At 32.6% G+C, this 19,273-nt stretch overlaps 1 protein-coding gene across 5 annotated transcripts; it reads right to left on the bottom strand.

Annotated features, from left to right (window-relative positions):
• Positions 1-1,747: 1,747 nt before the first annotated feature.
• LOC107904776 (transcription factor MYB33) lies at positions 1,748-6,405 on the bottom strand. 5 transcript variants are annotated; one of them, XM_041094624.1, is made up of 6 exons: positions 6,177-6,387; positions 5,957-6,063; positions 5,241-5,362; positions 4,723-5,144; positions 2,865-3,864; positions 1,748-2,543 (listed from the first exon to the last, which is right to left on the bottom strand). In XM_041094624.1, the coding sequence occupies exons 4-6, from the start codon at positions 5,083-5,085 to the stop codon at positions 2,236-2,238; spliced, it is 1,671 nt and encodes a 556-aa protein (XP_040950558.1). In that variant the 5' UTR covers positions 5,086-5,144; positions 5,241-5,362; positions 5,957-6,063; positions 6,177-6,387; the 3' UTR covers positions 1,748-2,235. The 5 variants fall into 5 exon arrangements, with proteins under 5 accessions (XP_040950558.1, XP_016686751.1, XP_016686750.1 ...); XM_016831262.2 differs by having other exon boundaries at positions 5,953-6,063; positions 6,177-6,364; XM_016831261.2 differs by having other exon boundaries at positions 5,226-5,362; positions 5,953-6,063; positions 6,177-6,364.
• Between the last annotated feature and the right edge of the window lie 12,868 nt (positions 6,406-19,273).

Below are 19,273 nucleotides of genomic sequence, written 5' to 3' on the forward strand. Positions count from 1 at the left end.
TTATTAAAAAGATGATTGGAACACCCCAATTATCTGTTGTTAATGAAGATAAAGAACATTTGTCAAAAACAATTGATGAATGTTATAATAAATTTAAAAATTATCAAGTCCAAACATGATTAGAATTATTATCACAAGCCTATTATCTTCTCCATGATGAAGTTTATAAATTATGGACGGATGGAAGAAGAATATTGGCATTTCCTAATAGAAACATCCAAGAGAAAAGAAATGAAGAAGCGGTGAAGCTGCTAAACAAGATTATTGAAATGTAGATAGAAGAATTTCCATCTCATATCACAGAAAAAATAAAATATACATGGGAGACTTGAAATTCACCACCAAGACTTTCATCAGATTCTTTACATTTGGACGAGATTGAAGAAATGAATCTCGACAACAAACAAAAAGGTTGATGTCAACAAAGATGGCAACCTGATTCACATACCAACAAAAAATTTGGTAATGTTGAAATCATCATGATGGAAGCAACCATTAATGAAGAAGACAAAAAGTCTTAATCAAGTCTTAATCATCATTAAAACAATGATGATGTAAGAGGTGACAAAAGCAACTGTAACACAAGCAGTAACAACAGCAGTCATAAATGCAAGCATGACACATGGAATCAACCAGAGCCATGCAAAAAGAAATGAAACATAGAAGCAACCACATCCAGGAAGAAGCAGAATCTTTATCAGAAACACTGTTCGGGATTCAAAATACAATTGTATAGAATTTTTAGAATTCCTCTATAAATAGAGAGGAAAGCTCAATTGTATAGCATCTTGTAAATTACCTACTACTTTTCTTTTGAAGTTTTCTCTCTTGTAAACTTTTCCTTTTGTAATTAAAAGAGTCTATATTCCCTTCCGCTCATACTCTCATCCATCATTCCTCCCCCCTGTCTGGTATCTTGAATTTTTTTAAGTCCAGATTACTTATTAAGATGATTGTATATCAATGGAAACAAAGTTTTCAAGATCTATCTAAAATACAAATTGGTGCATTCTAATGCTTGACTTGAGCAACTCTTAAGCTTATTAAAAACATAATTTTAACTCAAACTCAAAACACAAAAGTAAAAATTAAACCGAACTCCAAGCAACTTCAAATATTAAATTTTAACTCAAGCTCGAGCATATCTTTTTCTCACGTTCAATTTTTTACAAAAAGCTCGATTACTGATTAAAATTATCTATATAGATGGAAATAAAAGTTTTAGAGTTCTCAAGGTTTGGTTTGCATAGTTGATTAAAAATTCTCAATTCCAACTCAACTTGGAATCTTGAATTTGTTAATGCAATCACCTGATTAGTGATTAAAATGATGAAACAGTTTTGGTTTGGGATTTAACTACAAAATAAATTTATGCATTCTCATGAGCTTATTGAAGACTCTCGGTTTAAACTTTAAACTCTTAAACATAAAAATCAAGCCCAACTTGGAGTCAAACATCAAATCTCAGGCAGGCCTTACAAAAAGCTATATTACTTACTAATCAAGAAGCTAATGGAATAAAGTGCTAGAAATCTATCTATAAAATAAATTTCAATCCAAACTCAAGCTAAAACATAAATAATCATGCTTCACTTGATTACCGATTAAGATTGCAAATAAATGGAAACAAAGTTTTTTTATTTGAGATCTAACTATAAAACAATTTTCTGCATTCTAATTCTTCACTCCGATAGCTCACAACTCTCAAATTAAACTCGAACATAAATAATTAAACCAAACTTCAAGCTGAACTTTTAATCTTCAACTTCAAATTAAGCTCGAATTTCTACAGATTGTATATGAATGGAGACAATTTTTGAGATCTAGCTATAAATTAAAACAGTGTTTCCCTCCACCGGACACCATTGACAACCCTACCACAAGCATTTCACTTAAGACATGTGCATCAAATAGCAAACCATTGTCTGGGGAGTCCATGCTAAAAGAGCATGGTTATTCTAAAAGTTATAACAACATCTAGAATGCATTTGTATACCTCAGAGCTCCATATCGGCATGCATGCATTCAACAGTTCGACACAAAAAAAAAAAAAAAAAACATCATAGACAACAGACCAAAAACATCCATGACTGGTACCATATTACGATGATCTCAACCCCAAATGAACTTTCAGTACATCAGGTTCGATTGCCTACCCACATCAAATCATGGAATGAATGAAACAAACAAACAAAAAAAGCTTCAGAGAAGTTCATACAATTGCGATAGCAGATCTCAAGGGAGTTCAGACATTTGACAGACAGCAGGCATGTTATTCCATGCACAAGAATCGAGACCCCATGCTTGACTTGAAATAGATGTTCCTTCTTCCACATTCTTGTACTCACTACGCAAATCATCGCCAAGAAGGCTTGATATGGCATCGGTCAAGATGGCTTGGTCCTTATCGTAACCAGAACCCTGCTCAAGCCAATTTGAAGCAAGTAAAGTATCGGGGCGACTACTGTCCAACCGAATAGGAGCCTCTTTTTGTATCTCTGGGGTCAAAACACGGTCAGCTGGTTCGGATTTCACATGGGACTCTGAAAAACAATCCAAAATTCAAGGACTTATCATAAAATATCTGGAGAAAACAAAATGAATTTGATGATATAAAAATAGTGGAAAAGACATAAAGCAAGTTGATAATGTGTTTACACCAAGGTTTTTGGTTAAGAAATTGGCAGGCTTTTGAAAATTGTATCTCATTCTAAACTAGTTTATACATCACAGGGATCTACGGGATATATGTCAACATCAATACATGATAACAAAAATCAACCTTCAACAAGATGGAAGATAGTTTTCAATTTTCAATAATGCATGAAAAGCATAAATCATGAGGAGATCAGAGAGGTGCTCACCTGTAACAGTTTCAGCAGGTGGCTGTTCATCCAATGAACTGCCACTTGCACTGATACACTCACTGAAAATAGAAGTTGCTGAATTACCCATTGGAGAAAGAGGTTCACCACACTTTTCCCATTCCGTCTCACAAATGTTGAAATTTGAACCTTCAGCTATATCACCAGGGGTAGATGAATTTGAACTTTTGTCAGATGCATGATTCTTTGCACTGCTTAGAGTTTTTGCCTCATGAAGTAAAGCATCCAGCAGGCCACTATTACGGGGAGAAAGACTATCGGACTCCAGTCCACTGGTTGGAGGTGGTGACTGGATAAAAGCATCAACAGACTCAAGTAAAGGTGGTGGGCAAGTTAATGTGCCCCAGTTACCTAATTCAGTTTCTGGATATTGGAGTGAAGGGAGCTCCAACTTCACAGCCTCCAAAGGGGGCTCTGAAGCAGAGAAATTGCCATTTGAAAGGGTATGGCTACCTGGGAATACACCAAAAGGCTGGGAGTTCTTTGCTGCAGGATCTGCTTCAATTGGAAAAGACAACCCAAAGGATCCAGCAGCCTTGTCTGATATATCTTCTTGAAACTGCATAAACAAAGGGCATTCGTTTTTAACAGCACCAGTGTAGCTAGGAAAAAAGGCTGGTGACTCTCGAAGACGCTTCTGGCGATGGATCGTTGGTTGCATAAAACCACAATACTGAGAAGAACCTAGACCTTTCATCAGCATGCTGCTAGCGGACAAAACAGGAAGCTCAGGAACATAAGGAAGCACATTTTGATTGGCCTTTAAACTGTCAAATATGACATCAGGTATCTCATAGCTATTGTTCTGCAAGATATCATTAGGCCCTTTATCCAATGCATTAACCACACTGGTACTGTGGCTCTCCTGCAGTGCTTGCAAGCACACTTCGGGAGGATACAGAGGTAACCCAGCACGTTGGCGTCTCTTAATCCGGGTATTCCAGTAATTTTTTATCTCATTATCTGTACGACCAGGCATCTGCAGAGAATAACAAGGCATAGAGATTTATTTCAGACACTTAAAAGACAGGTGCATAAAATCTTACAACTGAAAGTTTTATCATGCTTCACACAAACGCTTAGCATTTCCCAGGCTGGAATAACTATCATAGAATTCCGGAAGGCATGTGGCAATTCTTTTGCATCTAGCCCAAAATTTACATTATTGAGAAAAATATGCCAATAATAGGGTTCATTATAGTGTTTTAAGGCATGGACTAAATTTTGCATTTTAGTTCAGACTTTAGCAATAAGATGGGATAAGAAAAGGGGATGGGCTAGAAGAGTGCATATGAGGAGCTGGATTTCTATAACCCTCAAAGAAGACAACTTTAACCAGGCCAAGAATGACACTGCTATAACATATGAGGGCACCTTAACTCTTGACAAACTTGACTCCTTGAACACTAAAAATTACTGTTTCAATTTGGATCTTCCTGAAACTGAGGATACCAAATCAGAGGACTTAAACAATCCACAGTGAGAACATAAGTAAATCTTAGAATCTGGGCTGGTCATTGGTTATGAATAATGATAGAAACAAGCAGCAAGGCGAGCTCAGATAGAATGAAAAACAGTTAAGTGCAATTATCAAGGTACTGCATAATGCTCCATGCAACTTGCTCCAAATTTATTACAGAACGGAAGTGTTAGAAGATAGTAATTAAAATTCTGTATATAGATTAGGCAGAGGTTGCAATTCTACAGATCTTAACACAAATATTAAGAATCCTATTTCTTCATGTAATTCTAAAATTTCTTTTATGTTCAATATATTTCTCCCATTCAACAGGTCATGAGAATAACTAGATTCACAGTAAATGAATTGAAGACTTACATGTGCTGCCATCCGAGCCCATTTATTTCCCATCTTTGCATGGAGTTCAATGATCAGCTGTTCTTCTTCTTGAGTAAATGCCCCTTTCTTCAAGTTCGGCCTCAGGTGATTTGCCCAACGTAAGCGGCAACTCTTTCCACAACGAAATAGTCCAGAGTGTTTCTGAACAGCATTCCAGTTGCCTTCCCCATGCTTCTTCACATAGTCAATCAAAATCGCGTCTTCAGCAGATGTCCACGGTCCTTTCTTCAGAACAACTCCCCCAGCTCCACCTCCTCCACAGCTACCATCATCGATCAATGGCGATTCTGTCTGATCCTTAGAGAGCATTCCATCTTCCCGCTCATGTTTTGTGTGACTCATCTCTTTGTAATCACACACAAAGACTTAGCAACAGGGGTGAACCATCCAAAACTCAAAACCTGAAAAAAATATATAGAATACACGCAAAATCAAAATACATATATAAACAACAAAAAAGGAAGAAGAAATAAAGACCATGCCTTTTTTCCGCTCACTTTTCCATACTTGCACTCCAACTCCAACAGGTTCATTATTTTTGTTTTAAAATACACGCTCACTCTTTATACATCGCGACAAGCTATAAGTGGATCAACCATGACATTCCTTTATTGAAATGCTACATAAGAATCGTGATAGCATACATAAACGTATTAAAACCAAAAAAGGAATCAAAACTCCTTGGGAAATATCGGCGCAACTCTAGAGATGGGGAATTCAGAAACAACAGAAAATTTCATCACGTACAGAAAGACTAAAAACAGTTAATGGAAAACAAAACTATCCACAGAATATAAAATTCAGCAAACCTAGACGCAAACCAAAGCAAGCATCAAATTCCGATTATATTGAAAAAAAATGGCAAAATCATACCAATCTTTGAAAGTTAAATAAAACCCTTTTACCTAAACTGGAAAGCAGATAACATATCATTTTCAAAAATTAAAAGAGACCCGTTTCCAGAAATGAAGACATTAATAACTTCAGATAAAAAGTAAATTCCAAATTTCATTTATTGCACTATGATTCTCTCATAAATTACTCCAAAAATCTATCATTAATAAATTATAAACTGCGGTATTGCACTATCAACTACTATATTAAAAAAAATTCTAAATTTAAATTACATAAATACAAAGTTGCTCATTCATTAAAGAAGCAAAACAATTCTTTATAAAAAAAATCTAAGAAAAATTAGAACTCAAATACCTGCCTTAACAAGATGCAAAATTTGGGGGAAAACTGCCAAAAATAAAATTTTGAGCTCAATAATGATTCCTGATTGAAGTGAGAGCTGAGACAAAAGCGAAAATGGAAAACCTGAAATTCAACACAAAGAAAAATTATAAGGATATAAATTCCTAGATCTACAACCATTAATTATAAAAGAGCAAATCCTAGATCAAATATATGTATATATATTTCTTTCTAACCTCAATTTTTGAGCTATAAGGAAAAGGATCCGAGAATAGAAAGAGCAAAACATCGAGAGATCTGACAAAGGAGAGATTTTCTTTTTGTAATTTTGAGGTTTTGTGTTTGGGGAGAGAGAAAATAGAAAGGAAAAAAATAAAGAAAAAAAATAAAGAAAGGAAAGAGAGAGAAAGAAATGTAAAAAAGAGAGGAAATGAAGGAGCAAAAGATGGAAAGAAAGAAAAGAATGGGAGAATTATTTTTATTATTATAGTTTGTTTAATTGTTTTTTTTAATGAATTTCATTCTATGAATTTATTCATTTAAATAAAATAATATATATTTTCTAAGTAAAAGATATTGTATTTTTCTTGGTTAAATTTTACTATTTTATCCCTATACTTTATGAAAGTTATGAATTTACTCCATTTACTTTAATTTAGTTATTTTTAGTTCTTCTATTTTTCAAAATTTAAATTTTCAATACTGAATCTATTAAGTTAATTTTTGCTATTTCTAAAATCTAACGTGGCAAATATATTATCATATGTGTAATGCCATAGCAGTTTGTTAGTTTAACGTATTATTCACTAAAAATCTAGTTAATGAATTAACAAATACCATTCGCATCAAAACTAAAATTTTAAAATTCAAAAAGTACACGGACTTAGAATGATCCAATTGGTAACCATGGATTAAATCTACAACTATATGCATAGTACATGACTGGTAATTGAATTTAACTGTTATTATTTAGGTTAAAATTAAAATTGACCAATTCAAAAAATATAAAGATTAAAATTGATTAAACTAAAATATAATAACTAAATCTACAACTTTCGCAAAATACATAGACTAATTAAAATTAAAAAAAAAAGCATTGCTCGAGAGTCTATTTAAAATTACATAGAAACCATATAAATAAAATAAAGTATCTGACTTTCACTCTATTTCTTTAAAACAAAATATTAAAGAAACTTAAAATCTCATATTTAAAAATGAAAGCTTTATAATCCATATTTTGCTTATTTACTTTTTTTATATGTATAATATTGGCTAATGAGCAAATTATTTTTTAAAAATCTCATATTTAATTATATTATCAATTAGACCTTTAATTATCAAATAAAAAACAATAGTTGGGTTAAAATTTTAAATGTGAAAAGAGTATAAGGATTAATATCATCAATCTTCTTGATCAAAGCCCTTTCTGGAAACTTGGCTTGTTTGTATGCTAAGATATTAAAATGATTATTGTAATTTCAAGTTTTAATTTTAAATTTTTATATATTAAGTATTTGAATGCAAAAGTAAACTTAAAATAAGTTAGTTAATATGTAATGATATTTTTTTAAGGTGAATTTTAGGAAGGAACTTACTAACGAATATCTTAAAATTAATGAACAAATTTATGAGTTCATCATTACCATAACTATACTATGCTCTTTTTTGAGTTTACTCACTCAATTTTATTTAATAATCTAATTAAACCTTCATTATTATTTCACTTCTCCTGTAACCAATTTTACTTTTATTTTCTTATAGTCTTTTTACTTCTAATCATTTTTTTAAATATATAAATAATTAGTGATTAATATATTTCACTTGCAATTAATCATTTTTAATTTACTAAAATATTTTAAATAAAAATCGTTTCCTGTGTGTATTTGTGTCAAAAAATTCTTAAAGAAAGTCAAAAAATTCGAGAGTGAGGAAGAGTTACCTTCGCTAGCCCTGTCCCCCTTCATAATTGTATAAGTTTTTTACAAGTTAAAACTGTGTTTCCTGTGTGTATTTGTGTCATATTCTCTCTTCTTCTTCTTTTTTTATGTTCTATTGTACCTCATATCGTGTTTTGGTTAGTTTTTAACCATAATCATGTATTCATTTTCGAAATTATTCTTAAAAGATTTCATAATTATACAATTTTAAATAAATTAAAATTGAATTAATATATATATTGCCATTTGTCCTTGTCTTTTCCAAGTACATGTGCGATGCGAACCCGGTCGCATCATGTTACGACACAACTCGACGCCATCAAGATTAGCCTAAGCTCGAGGAGCGTAAGTGCGAAATAAAGCTCATTCAGCTCAATAGGTGTCATTTGCAATTCATTGCAAGCTGAACTTTGAATTCTTTTTAATTCATCTTAGTTTAATAATTAAGTTGCTGGACTTTAATTAAATTCATCTTAGTTTAATAATTGTTTGTCATTTTTATTAAACTTCTTTTAGTTAAATAATTGCTGGAAATAAATGCTTAACTTAGTTTATTTAATTGCTGGAATAACTTATTGTTAAATATGTTTATTACGGTTTATTAAATTAAGTTATGAGTTAAAGTAGTTCATTTATAAGTTTATTTACTAAGCTTATTAAGTTTAGTGTGTTTAATGTGTTTTGTGTTTAATTAGTGTTTAAATGTGTTTAATAAGCTCATTTTATTATGTTTATTATAGGAGTCTTTTCAAGTCATAACCGTTACAATTCAAGGCTATTACAAATTTAATAAATTGAATGTTCAAGTCATTTTTGGTTATAAGCAAGGGGCTATTACAAAGAAGGTTTAATACATCATTTAAAAGAGTTTAAAGAGTGGATTATTGCTTCTTTAAATTCGGCAGCAAGCTTTTCAACTACCAACCGTTTTTGCTATTTCAAAAGAATTAATTCAAGCATTCAAAACACCATTAAGGTGCCGGTGACTATTCAGCTAATCAAAGAACATTTCAAGAGTCACTTTTCAAGCATTCAAGGTCAATTATGCAGCTGAATTGAAGTGAATTAAATGGTGGAGTTATTTGGTTCAAGAATTCCAAGAGACTTAAGCTTTATTTCAACTTTTAAGATGAATACTTGTGACCATTCAGCTAGCCTATTTCTAGTCTTATAAATGTGTGTAATCAGCCTTTTTGGGGGGATTTTTGCTACTTTTTGAATGTTTATGACATTTTGTGAGTTTTTTCAACTCTCTTATTTCGTTTTAAGACTCAAGTCGACTTATCTAGCAAAAGCTAGTGGTGTCTACCTTATTTCTTTTCGAACTTATCACTCATAAACCGAGTGTGGCGTTCACCCTTATACCGATTGGTTCATATCTTCATATAGGTAGTGGGTCAAGGTTTAGCTATCCTTCTATCCACCTTTAAGTGTTCTATTAGATTTGGGTTAGTACTTTATTTTAGTACTAGTTCTTTCTAGACCTTAAAGTATTCGAACCATTCCCATTACCATTTTTCAAATACCCAAGTTCCTTTGTTAAATCAAACCATATTTCTTAATTATCTTAAACTATCACATACCCCTTTGTTTAAAGCCTTACTTAGCCAAATTCAACCATTATTTTGTTCAAGAACGATACTTCTCCATTTTAACGATCGGGCAACAAACGACTCAAATCATCACCGAGGCGAGTTCGTATCAATGTGTCATTTGTGATTCTCTAAGATAAGTTGTGTTTTCTCCTTCCTTCACTCAAGAGTCACACACAAGCATTTCAATTGTCACAAATGTGCCTAATGGTACTAGAGTCTATCAACTCTTTCATATTGATCACAATATTAACTTAAGAAATGACCACAATAAATATATCATATACTTCAACCAAATTGGCATTTGATTTAGCAGGATTATCAATTCTCCTTTTTCATTTCTTAAACTGAGGTATATAATGGCTTGGTTTGCTACACAAAAAAATACTTTTTTCCCCTTAAAGCTAAGATTTTGAGATTTAGACTTGTAATCATGTTTTTTTATACCTCTTTTTGTCTTGTCTTCCACCAAATTATCATATAGCGATCTCTTTTCTTTTGATAGCTTTGAATTCTTTTTGATTGGTGTTTTCAATGATAATGTGAGTGATTAGGACTGTAACACCCCAAACCCGGTCTAAACATTATGGCCAAATCTGGTAATGCCACACGATAGTGTGTTTGAAACTAAATTGTTACGATAAAATCATTTCCATGTTATTATCTTTCTTTAACTTTTATCATATCTAAAAGAAATTGTTTTCCTCATCTAAATCATTTGTTTTAAAACAGCTCTCGTTGCAGAAGCTTAAATAAAAACAGTTTATGTGATCGTGAGTTTTAGAAAAATACTTTAACTTTTCGAAAATCGACTTTCCTTCCACTAGCAGGTATAAATCCATAAAATGCATAAATAAGTAAATAAAAACTCAAATTTATGCAAAAGTCCCAGAGAGCCCTCAAATTACAACCCAATAAATCCATAATAATTAGAGCATAAATCATAAAATAAAATAAAACCATGAAAATCCAGAACCATGGTCACCGTTGAGTCCTCCGTCGCACCAATCCATCTAGGTCTGGAGATTACCTATGCATATTCAACAGAAGGGGGTGAGTTTACGTAAACTCAGTGTAATCCCGCAGAAACAAACAAACAGCAATCATAATGCACAGTCAAAAGCGGTTTAGGGCCTAAGCCCTTTTCAGTATCAGTATCAGTTTGCACAAAGGTCTTAACCCATCACAGCATCAGTAACAGATATACAGCATTCAGTAACAATGTCCTACCCAACCAGCCTCTACACACCATCTCCGTCCAACCCTACACTCCATGTGGGATTAAATCAAGCCACCCATCCTTACACTCCAGGTAGTACCGAATGTGGCATAAAACAGTAATTTCCAACTGAGTTGCCAGTATATGAAAATCCAGAACCATGGTTACCGTTGAGTCCTCCGTCGTACCAATCCATCTAGGTCTGGAGATTACCTATGCATATTCAACAGAAGGGGGTGAGTTTACGTAAACTCAGTGTAATCCCGCAGAAACAAACAAACAGCAATCATAATGCACAGTCAAAAGCGGTCTAGGGCCTAAGCCCTTTTCAGTATCAGTATCAGTTTGCACAAGGGTCTTAGCCCATCACAGCATCAGTAACAGATATACAGTATTCAGTAACAATGTCCTACCCAACCAGCCTCTACACACCATCTCCGTCCAACCCTACACTCCATGTGGGATTAAATCAAGCCACCCATCCTTACACTCCAGGTAGTACCGAATGTGGCATAAAACAGTAATTTGCAGCTGAGTTGCCAGTATATGAAAATCCAGAACCATGGTTACCATTGAGTCCTCCGTCGCACCAATCCATCTAGGTCTGGAGATTACCTATGCATATTCAACAGAATGGGGTGAGTTTACGTAAACTCAATGTAATCCCGCAGAAACAAACAAATAGCAATCATAATGCACAGTCAGAAGCGGTCTTGGGCCTAAGCCCTTTTCAGTATCAGTATTAGTTTGCACAAGGGCCTTAGCCCATCACAGCATCAGTAACAGATATACAGTATTCAGTAACAATGTCCTACCCAACCAGCCTCTACACACCATCTCCGTCCAACCCTACACTCCATGTAGGATTAAATCAACCCACCCATCCTTACATTCCAGGTAGTACCGAATGTAGCATAAAACAGTAATTTGCAGCTGAGTTACCAGTATATGAAATCCAGAACCATGGTCACCATTGAGTCCTCCGTCGCACCAATCCATCTAGGTCTGGAGATTACATGTGCATATTCAACAGAAGGGGGTGAGTTTACGTAAACTCAGTGTAATCCCGCAAAAACAAACAAACAGCAATCATAATGCACAGTCAGAAGCGGTCTTGGGCCTAAGCCCTTTTCAATATCAGTATCAGTTTGCACAAGGGCCTTAGCCCATCACAGCATCAGTAACCGATATACAGTATTCAGTAACAATGTCCTACCCAACCAGCCTCTACACACCATCTCCATCCAACCCTACACTTCATGTGGGATTAAATCAACTCACCCATCCTTACACTCCAGGTAGTACCGAATGCGGCATAAAATAGTAATTTCCAGCTGAGCTGCCAGTATATTAGGCTTAAGAGCCTTTCAGTACACTTCCTCCAAATAATATCAACATAACTCAATGTAATACAACATACAATAAAATGTCATGCTATCACAGGTTTGTCGGATACACATTTAGTTCAGTGTACATGCTTGTATATAACATGCTCAGTACATAATTCATACAATCAATATCACATAGTTAAAGGTCTAAGTAGTGCTTATCAGCCCTACGAAAGGTTCATAGTCGACTTGGGCGACCTGTGCAACCTTAATAGTCATTTCAGTAAAAATGGGCTCATACACTCATATGGCCTGCTAGTGTGGGGCCACACGACCCAAATTGTCCTTGGTCGTGACGGCTTGGCCTCGTCGATCCCACGACTGTGTTAGGGCACACGGCCTATCACACGGACAACCACACGCTCGGGAGGCATTGACAGTGAGGTTTTTAACTTTTGTCGAAACCTCGTTTTCTGCACAATCGAGTACACACCTGTATCATTTGCGCTCCTAACCGTAATCCCGTATTTCTAAAACCTATGATTAACATTACCAAAGCCAATTTTAGCAACACATTCGCAAACCAACTCAAGAATATTCACAACATCATCTTACAATCATCAAAAAGTGAACACGATCACTTACCGAATAACGAACCAATATCCCTATCGTTCAAGACTCCACCGAGGCAATAATCGTTGCCTAATCCTCGCCTAAATCAACAGAACCAAAATAGCCCTCTTTTAAAAACTAATTTCAGAACAACAGAACAGTGATAAAATGAGTACTTACCGAACGAGCGACAAGAAGCGTTGTATAGGAAGAAAGTAAAATGAAGATCAAAAAGGAGAAAAGAAGCAGAATTTCGGCAGATTCTTGGGCTACACCTAAACCGAGAGTAAAACAAATCCTCTTGTTAAGCACCCAGTCAGAAAATTGCTAGGACTTATTACGCGCAACACAAAACAAAGGAGGTGCACTTGAGTAAAACAACGAAAAAGATGTGAGAGAGGGAGAGTTTGAATTTCGGCAGAGAAAGGGGGAAAAGAGAACATAATTTCGCAAAAAGAAAATTGAATAGAAATATCCTGATAACCCCCTATCATCTCCTTATCTGATAACCCTCTATCCTAATTCCCCTTACTTTTCTCCATCCAACACCCCAATGCTCAAAGTCCAACCACAGTACAACTCTAGCCGAAATTTAGTCAAAAACAAAAATAATATCCCTTACCAACACAAAGAATTGAACATAGGACCTTCATCTCAGCAACACTCCACTTATCTACCAAACCAGCAGGCCCATTCTATTAATTATTTACCATCTTTTATTTGAAAGCCTATCAACTAAAGATTGGGCTTTATTCATAAAAATACCAAAATTTTCCCAAGTCATGGCTTGAACTTGGGACCCCACACACACATCCAGAACACTTAACCACTAAAGTAGATATAGATTTGTGTCACACATTGGCAAAAATAAAAATTTAAATTTTAAGGCGTTACAAGGACTATAGGAAAGAGTTGTTTGTGCTTTTGTTTGAGTTGTTGCTTATAATTAGTCCTTGATTGAGGCAAATTTTCAATAAGTAACCCAATATCAAACTCTTCTTGCAAAGTTATATTCTCGAATTTGAGGTCCACTAGTAGCTTGTAATCTTCATTAATTTGAATTTAAAGTCCCAATTTTCCTTACTTCCTTGTATGAACAGTAATTATCAAAAAGTTGATTTGAAAACATGGAAATAATAATAAGCCTACACACTTTATTAGGATGAACCCTTTAATCAAATTGTTTATCAAAAGAATTATTTGGTTTGCATTTAGTGAGCACATTGGCAGCCCCATGCATATCTAAGATTGGAAAGATGCACTCATACCATCTCCTGAGATGTGAGGAAAGGGTTTGGTTTATGAAAGAATAAGCAACAATGGAATTGCAACAACATTGACAATGGAATCGACAACAATGGTAGTAATATTAACAATGAGAATGGCAATATAGGTAGTGGCACTCGCAAAGGATCCATAATTATTCTTAAGTTTGTTGTAGTACTGGATCAGAAAAACATAAATTAAAAATTCGAGTAGTATAATTTGAGGAAAACTCTTGAGGATAATCCACTCATAGCATGTCCTCTAGCATCCAACAAGCTCTCATGTTACCATAAAGAACAAGAATAGGAACAACAAAACTAAAATGAATACTCAGCTAAGGACGTAGCTCGTAGGAGTTTTTGGTGTGTCTTTAGAAGGTTATTAGTGCATGGTTTTTATAGCCATTAGTGTAACGATTATAAAAAAAAAATTTAAATCTCTAAGGATTATAGAAAAATTAATTTACTCCTCTAAATAAAAAGGGTCGAGTTTTGCCATATTGTCACGCCCAAAGAGAACATTTATCGCTTTACACTATACTAAACTCTCTCTTCTTTTTTCTTTTTCTTTTTTTTTTTTTGTGAATGCACTATACTAAGCTTTCAAGCTAAGTTCTCATGCATGCAAATCCTTCCTTTCCACTAGCTACTACAAGTCTAATAAATTATTATGGTTTATAAACAAAATATAATTAGTTTATCTAAGTGACGTAGGATAAGTTCTTTTGAAACATATATATTTTCTGACAACTCACACATAGCAATTATGTATAGTAAGACTCAAAATTGGGTACATAATAATTCAGAACCTTAACCTTTACCAATTATTTAAATTTTAACATTTTTATGTATTTGTATTTTTATATTATAAATTTTTTGTATTCTAATTATTTCTTCGACGTAGCATTATCATATAGACCCATCAGGCACTTCGATACGAGAAGGGATTGTATAAAACTGTGATACAACATTATCCTTATCCCTTTCCAATAGGAGAATGACAAATCAGATTTTTCCTCCTGATTTTCAGCTTTTTCCTCCTGAAAAAATTTAAATCCAACTAAAAATGCTAAAAATCAGGAGAAAAAAATCTAATTTGTCATTCTCCTATTGGAAAAGGATAGGGGTCACGTGGAATCACAATTTCATACAATCTTTTTTCCTTTGGTGCACGTTAGTGAGGAATCTCACAATACCGACCCCTCTGATCTCACTGTCATTAAAAGGTAATTTTTCTTTAACATCTATCCATTATTATTATTTAATTTATTTATTTTCATATAAATAGAATATTAAAAAATATTTATTTTATATTTAAAATAAATATAAGTTTAATATATATTCTATTTAATATAAATATAAGTTTAATAATTTTTAACTATTTAATATACATAATTTTTCTCTTCTATTCCTAATTCACTTCACCACTACTTTCCCATCTAATATTCAAACACATATTTTATTATTAGTTTTAGTATCACCATATAATATCAAATATTTATGGTTCCAAAATTTAACCTCACTTCCACGACTATTTTGAAATTTACTAGAAAGTATAATATGAGGAGAATATAATTTACTATAATTAAATTACGTTTAGTAGAAGTATTGTTTTTTTAATAAGTTTTAGTACGAGCTAACAATAAACTAACAATTTTAGTATTATTATTTTCTTACTTATTTTGAATAAGTCTTAATTTTTACTAAATTTATAGTATATATAATTTATATGAATTATAAATATACTATAACAATATGAGATTACAATTCCTACAAGGTATAACTTATAAATTCCCATTTATCATGATAATATTCTACCACTTATAACTCTTAACTATATTTGAAAAATTAATTCAAGGCAAACTCTTTATAAAAATATAGCGATAAATTTGGAATAAAAAATTCCATATATTTTGTTAATATCTCTCACATTCTCATTGTATAATGAAAAAATTTATTACAAGAATAAAAAATTCTAAATTCTAAATTACAATTACAATTTAATTTTATTTGATATAAAATTAACAATATTAACAATATAAGTTTCTTACTTCAAAAAAAATCATACATGTTGCCATATTTAATTTATTAACTATTTTTAAAAATATTTATATTTATTTTTCACAATATCGATGCATTTAGACTTATTTTGTTTTCAATAGTTATGTGATTCAATGCTAAATTATAAAACTTTAAACCTTATGATTAATTTGAAAAATTCGATCCGGGATATATATATATATATATATTTAGAGGGGAGGAAAGTTTAGGTTGCTCAAAATAGGCTCTAGACCGAATGCCCACCAAGACATAAAATCAATGAAGAATTTTTTTGTTGAACCAATAACTTTATTCACATTGACTTGATTTAAGTGGAGTTATGAATATAAAATAAAGTAGTAGTTTACTTGAATGGTCATTAAATAACATGACGTAGTTGAATTGAGAAAATTAATATTCAAAGAATGGAGTCAGGCAGTGAACGAAAGTGATACGTCTGCCTGCCTACTTTTGCTGTTTCACTTACGCAAGGGATAATGCTTATTTGATGATTCATGAACAACGTGACGCCTTTGCGTTTCATTTCCTCCTACTCTAATATAATATAGGTTAAAATATGCTAAAAACTTCATATGCTTTTCGACTATCTTTTAAAATTTTAAATTTTAATTTAATTATTAACATCGTTAAATTTATTGTTATAATATTTTTGAAATAAAAAATATTCACTTGATAATTTTATAATTTATAAATATTTTTATAATTAAATTTAATTTAATAAAAAATTTAACAATTTTAACAATTGAACCTAAATTTTAAAATCTAAAAAATAAAAAAAATTCATGAAATAAAAATACAATGACCAAATTCTTTTCTTTTTTTTTTTTGAAAAGTACAGGGACTTGTGGACATTTTAACATATAATATATATCAATAAAAAAAAAGAGGATTAATTTTTTTTCATAATTTTTATTTAATATGATAAAAAATTTTGAGTGATCCAATGGATGCCTTGGTAGATATTAATAAATATTAAAATTTATTTTATAACAATATGTTTTTGGTTATTAAATTGAAATAAAAAAATTATTTTTATTTTTAAACTTAAAATGCACGTCGGAACTAAAAATAGCCCTTTGCAAGGCTAACTATTTGGTGAGTGAGGCATACCAAATCAGATGGGGTCTAACCTCATGTCTCATATATATAAACATTGATAAATTTGTAAACATGTTTACGAAATTAAAAACAAAGAAAAAGAAGTTTCAACATCAATGCCCCAAAGAGAGATATTGAACTAATGTAGGTGTTTACTTTCGACAATTTCTCTTTCTTAGACTTCTAAAACATAGCATCAACATCAATTAAAATAGACGTCCTTAATTTTCATTTTATACAAAAGAGTAACTAGGTGACAAAATAGCAAAAAAGAAGTCAACATCACATTGAATGCACCCCAGTACATCATTGTGCAAATACCAGCAAGAGGGGGTCTAAAATAATTCTCAAATTTGCCATTTTAGCCATATGGGACTCCTCTAAATGTGTCCTATATTCACGATCTCCCATTGCTTTTGAAGCATCCGTTTGATCCCTCAGCTTGTGTGAGGCCACTCGCATTGTGGTCTTCCCCGAGGAAGCTTCATCCATGTTTCATTGTCAAACTCCACAATCACTTTCTTCTTCCAACCAAATATTTAAACCATCTAAAATAGCTCATAATTCAGTTTCGACCGTCAACCTCCATATGATATTGCGGCAATATCCTCGTATCTAATTTCCTTTGCAATATCGAATCAGACCACCAGAAGTTACCTTATTGAAGTCCACAAGTACAACACAATCCACATTTACTTTCGCCCATCCTTCAAGTGGAGTTCGCCATCAAAATTGTGCACCACTTCTTTTCCATGACTTGTTCCTGCTATTCCCTGCATACTTCAAATTTCTAACCGAAGTCTATCTTTGACTTAAAACACCATTAGCACATAAATTTTTATTTTTAAAATAAAATGAAGTTGTTTCTAAAACTTTTAAAACAATTGGTTCGAACACAATACCCCTTTTGATATCTCTATAATGTATATTAAAATCATCTCTAATCTTGTAAGAAGCCAATTTTCATAGGGAATAGAAAAGAACCCGTCAATCGTAGCATTTGGAATGATTTGCCTCCACCAATTTGGTAATATCTCAAAACATTTAGGTTTTCTTAGTAGAGCAGAAAGAAAATTCAAAGGGTAAAAAAATAGAAAGATGAAAATTTTAAATTTTCTTTTCATAGGTGTGCTTAGTGGAAACGATGAAAAAATTGAAAGAAAAAGTATCAATTGCTTAGTAGAGTTGAGAAATGAAAAAAAAAATTGATTATTTTGAACAAACACACACATCTCTTTTGTTTTCTCTCCTCTCATCATTCCAATTTGGAAGAACTGATTTTTATGCATCAGGATGAATGAACACCTCTCTTTTTTTCCTCACTTTTCTTCCCTACCTAGCACATACAAAATTTATTTTCTTTACACCTTCTATTCCTTCAACTTTTCCATCCAACCTAGCACAGCCTTAATGTTAGACTCTTTATTGTACCCACAAATGTCGCAAACTCCATTATCTGCCATATCTCTTTGCCTCCTTTCAAAGTCTTAACCTTCTTTCCAAATTTGTGAAAAGTTTAACTTTCAGTATAAGCCAAAGAAATTATTTTAACTCTTTGATGTCATTTATACTTCTATACAACTTCCCATTTCTTTCTTTAATGTCATTTATACTTCTATACAACTTCTCATTTCTTATCTTTGGGTTCCTAACTATTATTAGCAAGATGGAAGTAAGTCTCTGCCATGGAGAATGCACCATTAACTTAACAATGCCAAGCATAAGAGTTAGACCCAAAACTAGAATTACAAGTCAGCATTGAAGCAATCTGAAGAGTCATGGTATTATTGGTCTTGTCCATAAATTTTGATCAAGACCAATTTCCATCGACATTAACCATATCCTTAACACTAACATATTGAATGCAAGTGTTTCCAAAAGAAATAATTTCACAACAATCCGAATTCAGAGATCTAGTATCTTTGGTAGACCAACAAGTGTTGTCCTTTAGAAGACCCTAAACTTTTGTCAAGGACTTCTACACATAAAAGCACTTGGTTTTCTAGATGCTATCCAGATAATCCTCTTTAATCCTACACTCACTCTTTAGCACATGAACCCATAATGCATCCTTGTTGGATAGTATTCCAAAACTCAATTTCATAAAGAAATATTTATTTTGATCTTCTAACCTCCTCAATCTAAGTCCCTCATTGATAAGGTGTTCACAATAAGAATTTCAGTTAATTAAGGCCAACTTTTTTCCCTCATTAGAACCTCC

This window comes from Gossypium hirsutum, chromosome D05, assembly GCF_007990345.1.
Source record: "Gossypium hirsutum isolate 1008001.06 chromosome D05, Gossypium_hirsutum_v2.1, whole genome shotgun sequence".
In the NCBI taxonomy this organism is placed as follows: Eukaryota; Viridiplantae; Streptophyta; class Magnoliopsida; order Malvales; family Malvaceae; genus Gossypium; species Gossypium hirsutum.

What these genes read in the sequence shown, in the direction of transcription:
- LOC107904776 (XM_016831263.2), bottom strand. Translation starts at nt 5,085, where the DNA reads ATGAGTCACACAAAACATGAGCGGGAAGATGGAATGCTCTCTAAGGAT. An exon ending in GGGCTCGGATGGCAGCACAT is followed by an intron (nt 3,865 to 4,722) that starts GTAAGTCTTCAA and finishes TATTCTCTGCAG; the next exon opens with ATGCCTGGTCGTACAGATAA. An exon ending in ACCTGCTGAAACTGTTACAG is followed by an intron (nt 2,544 to 2,864) that starts GTGAGCACCTCT and finishes ATTGTTTTTCAG; the next exon opens with AGTCCCATGTGAAATCCGAA.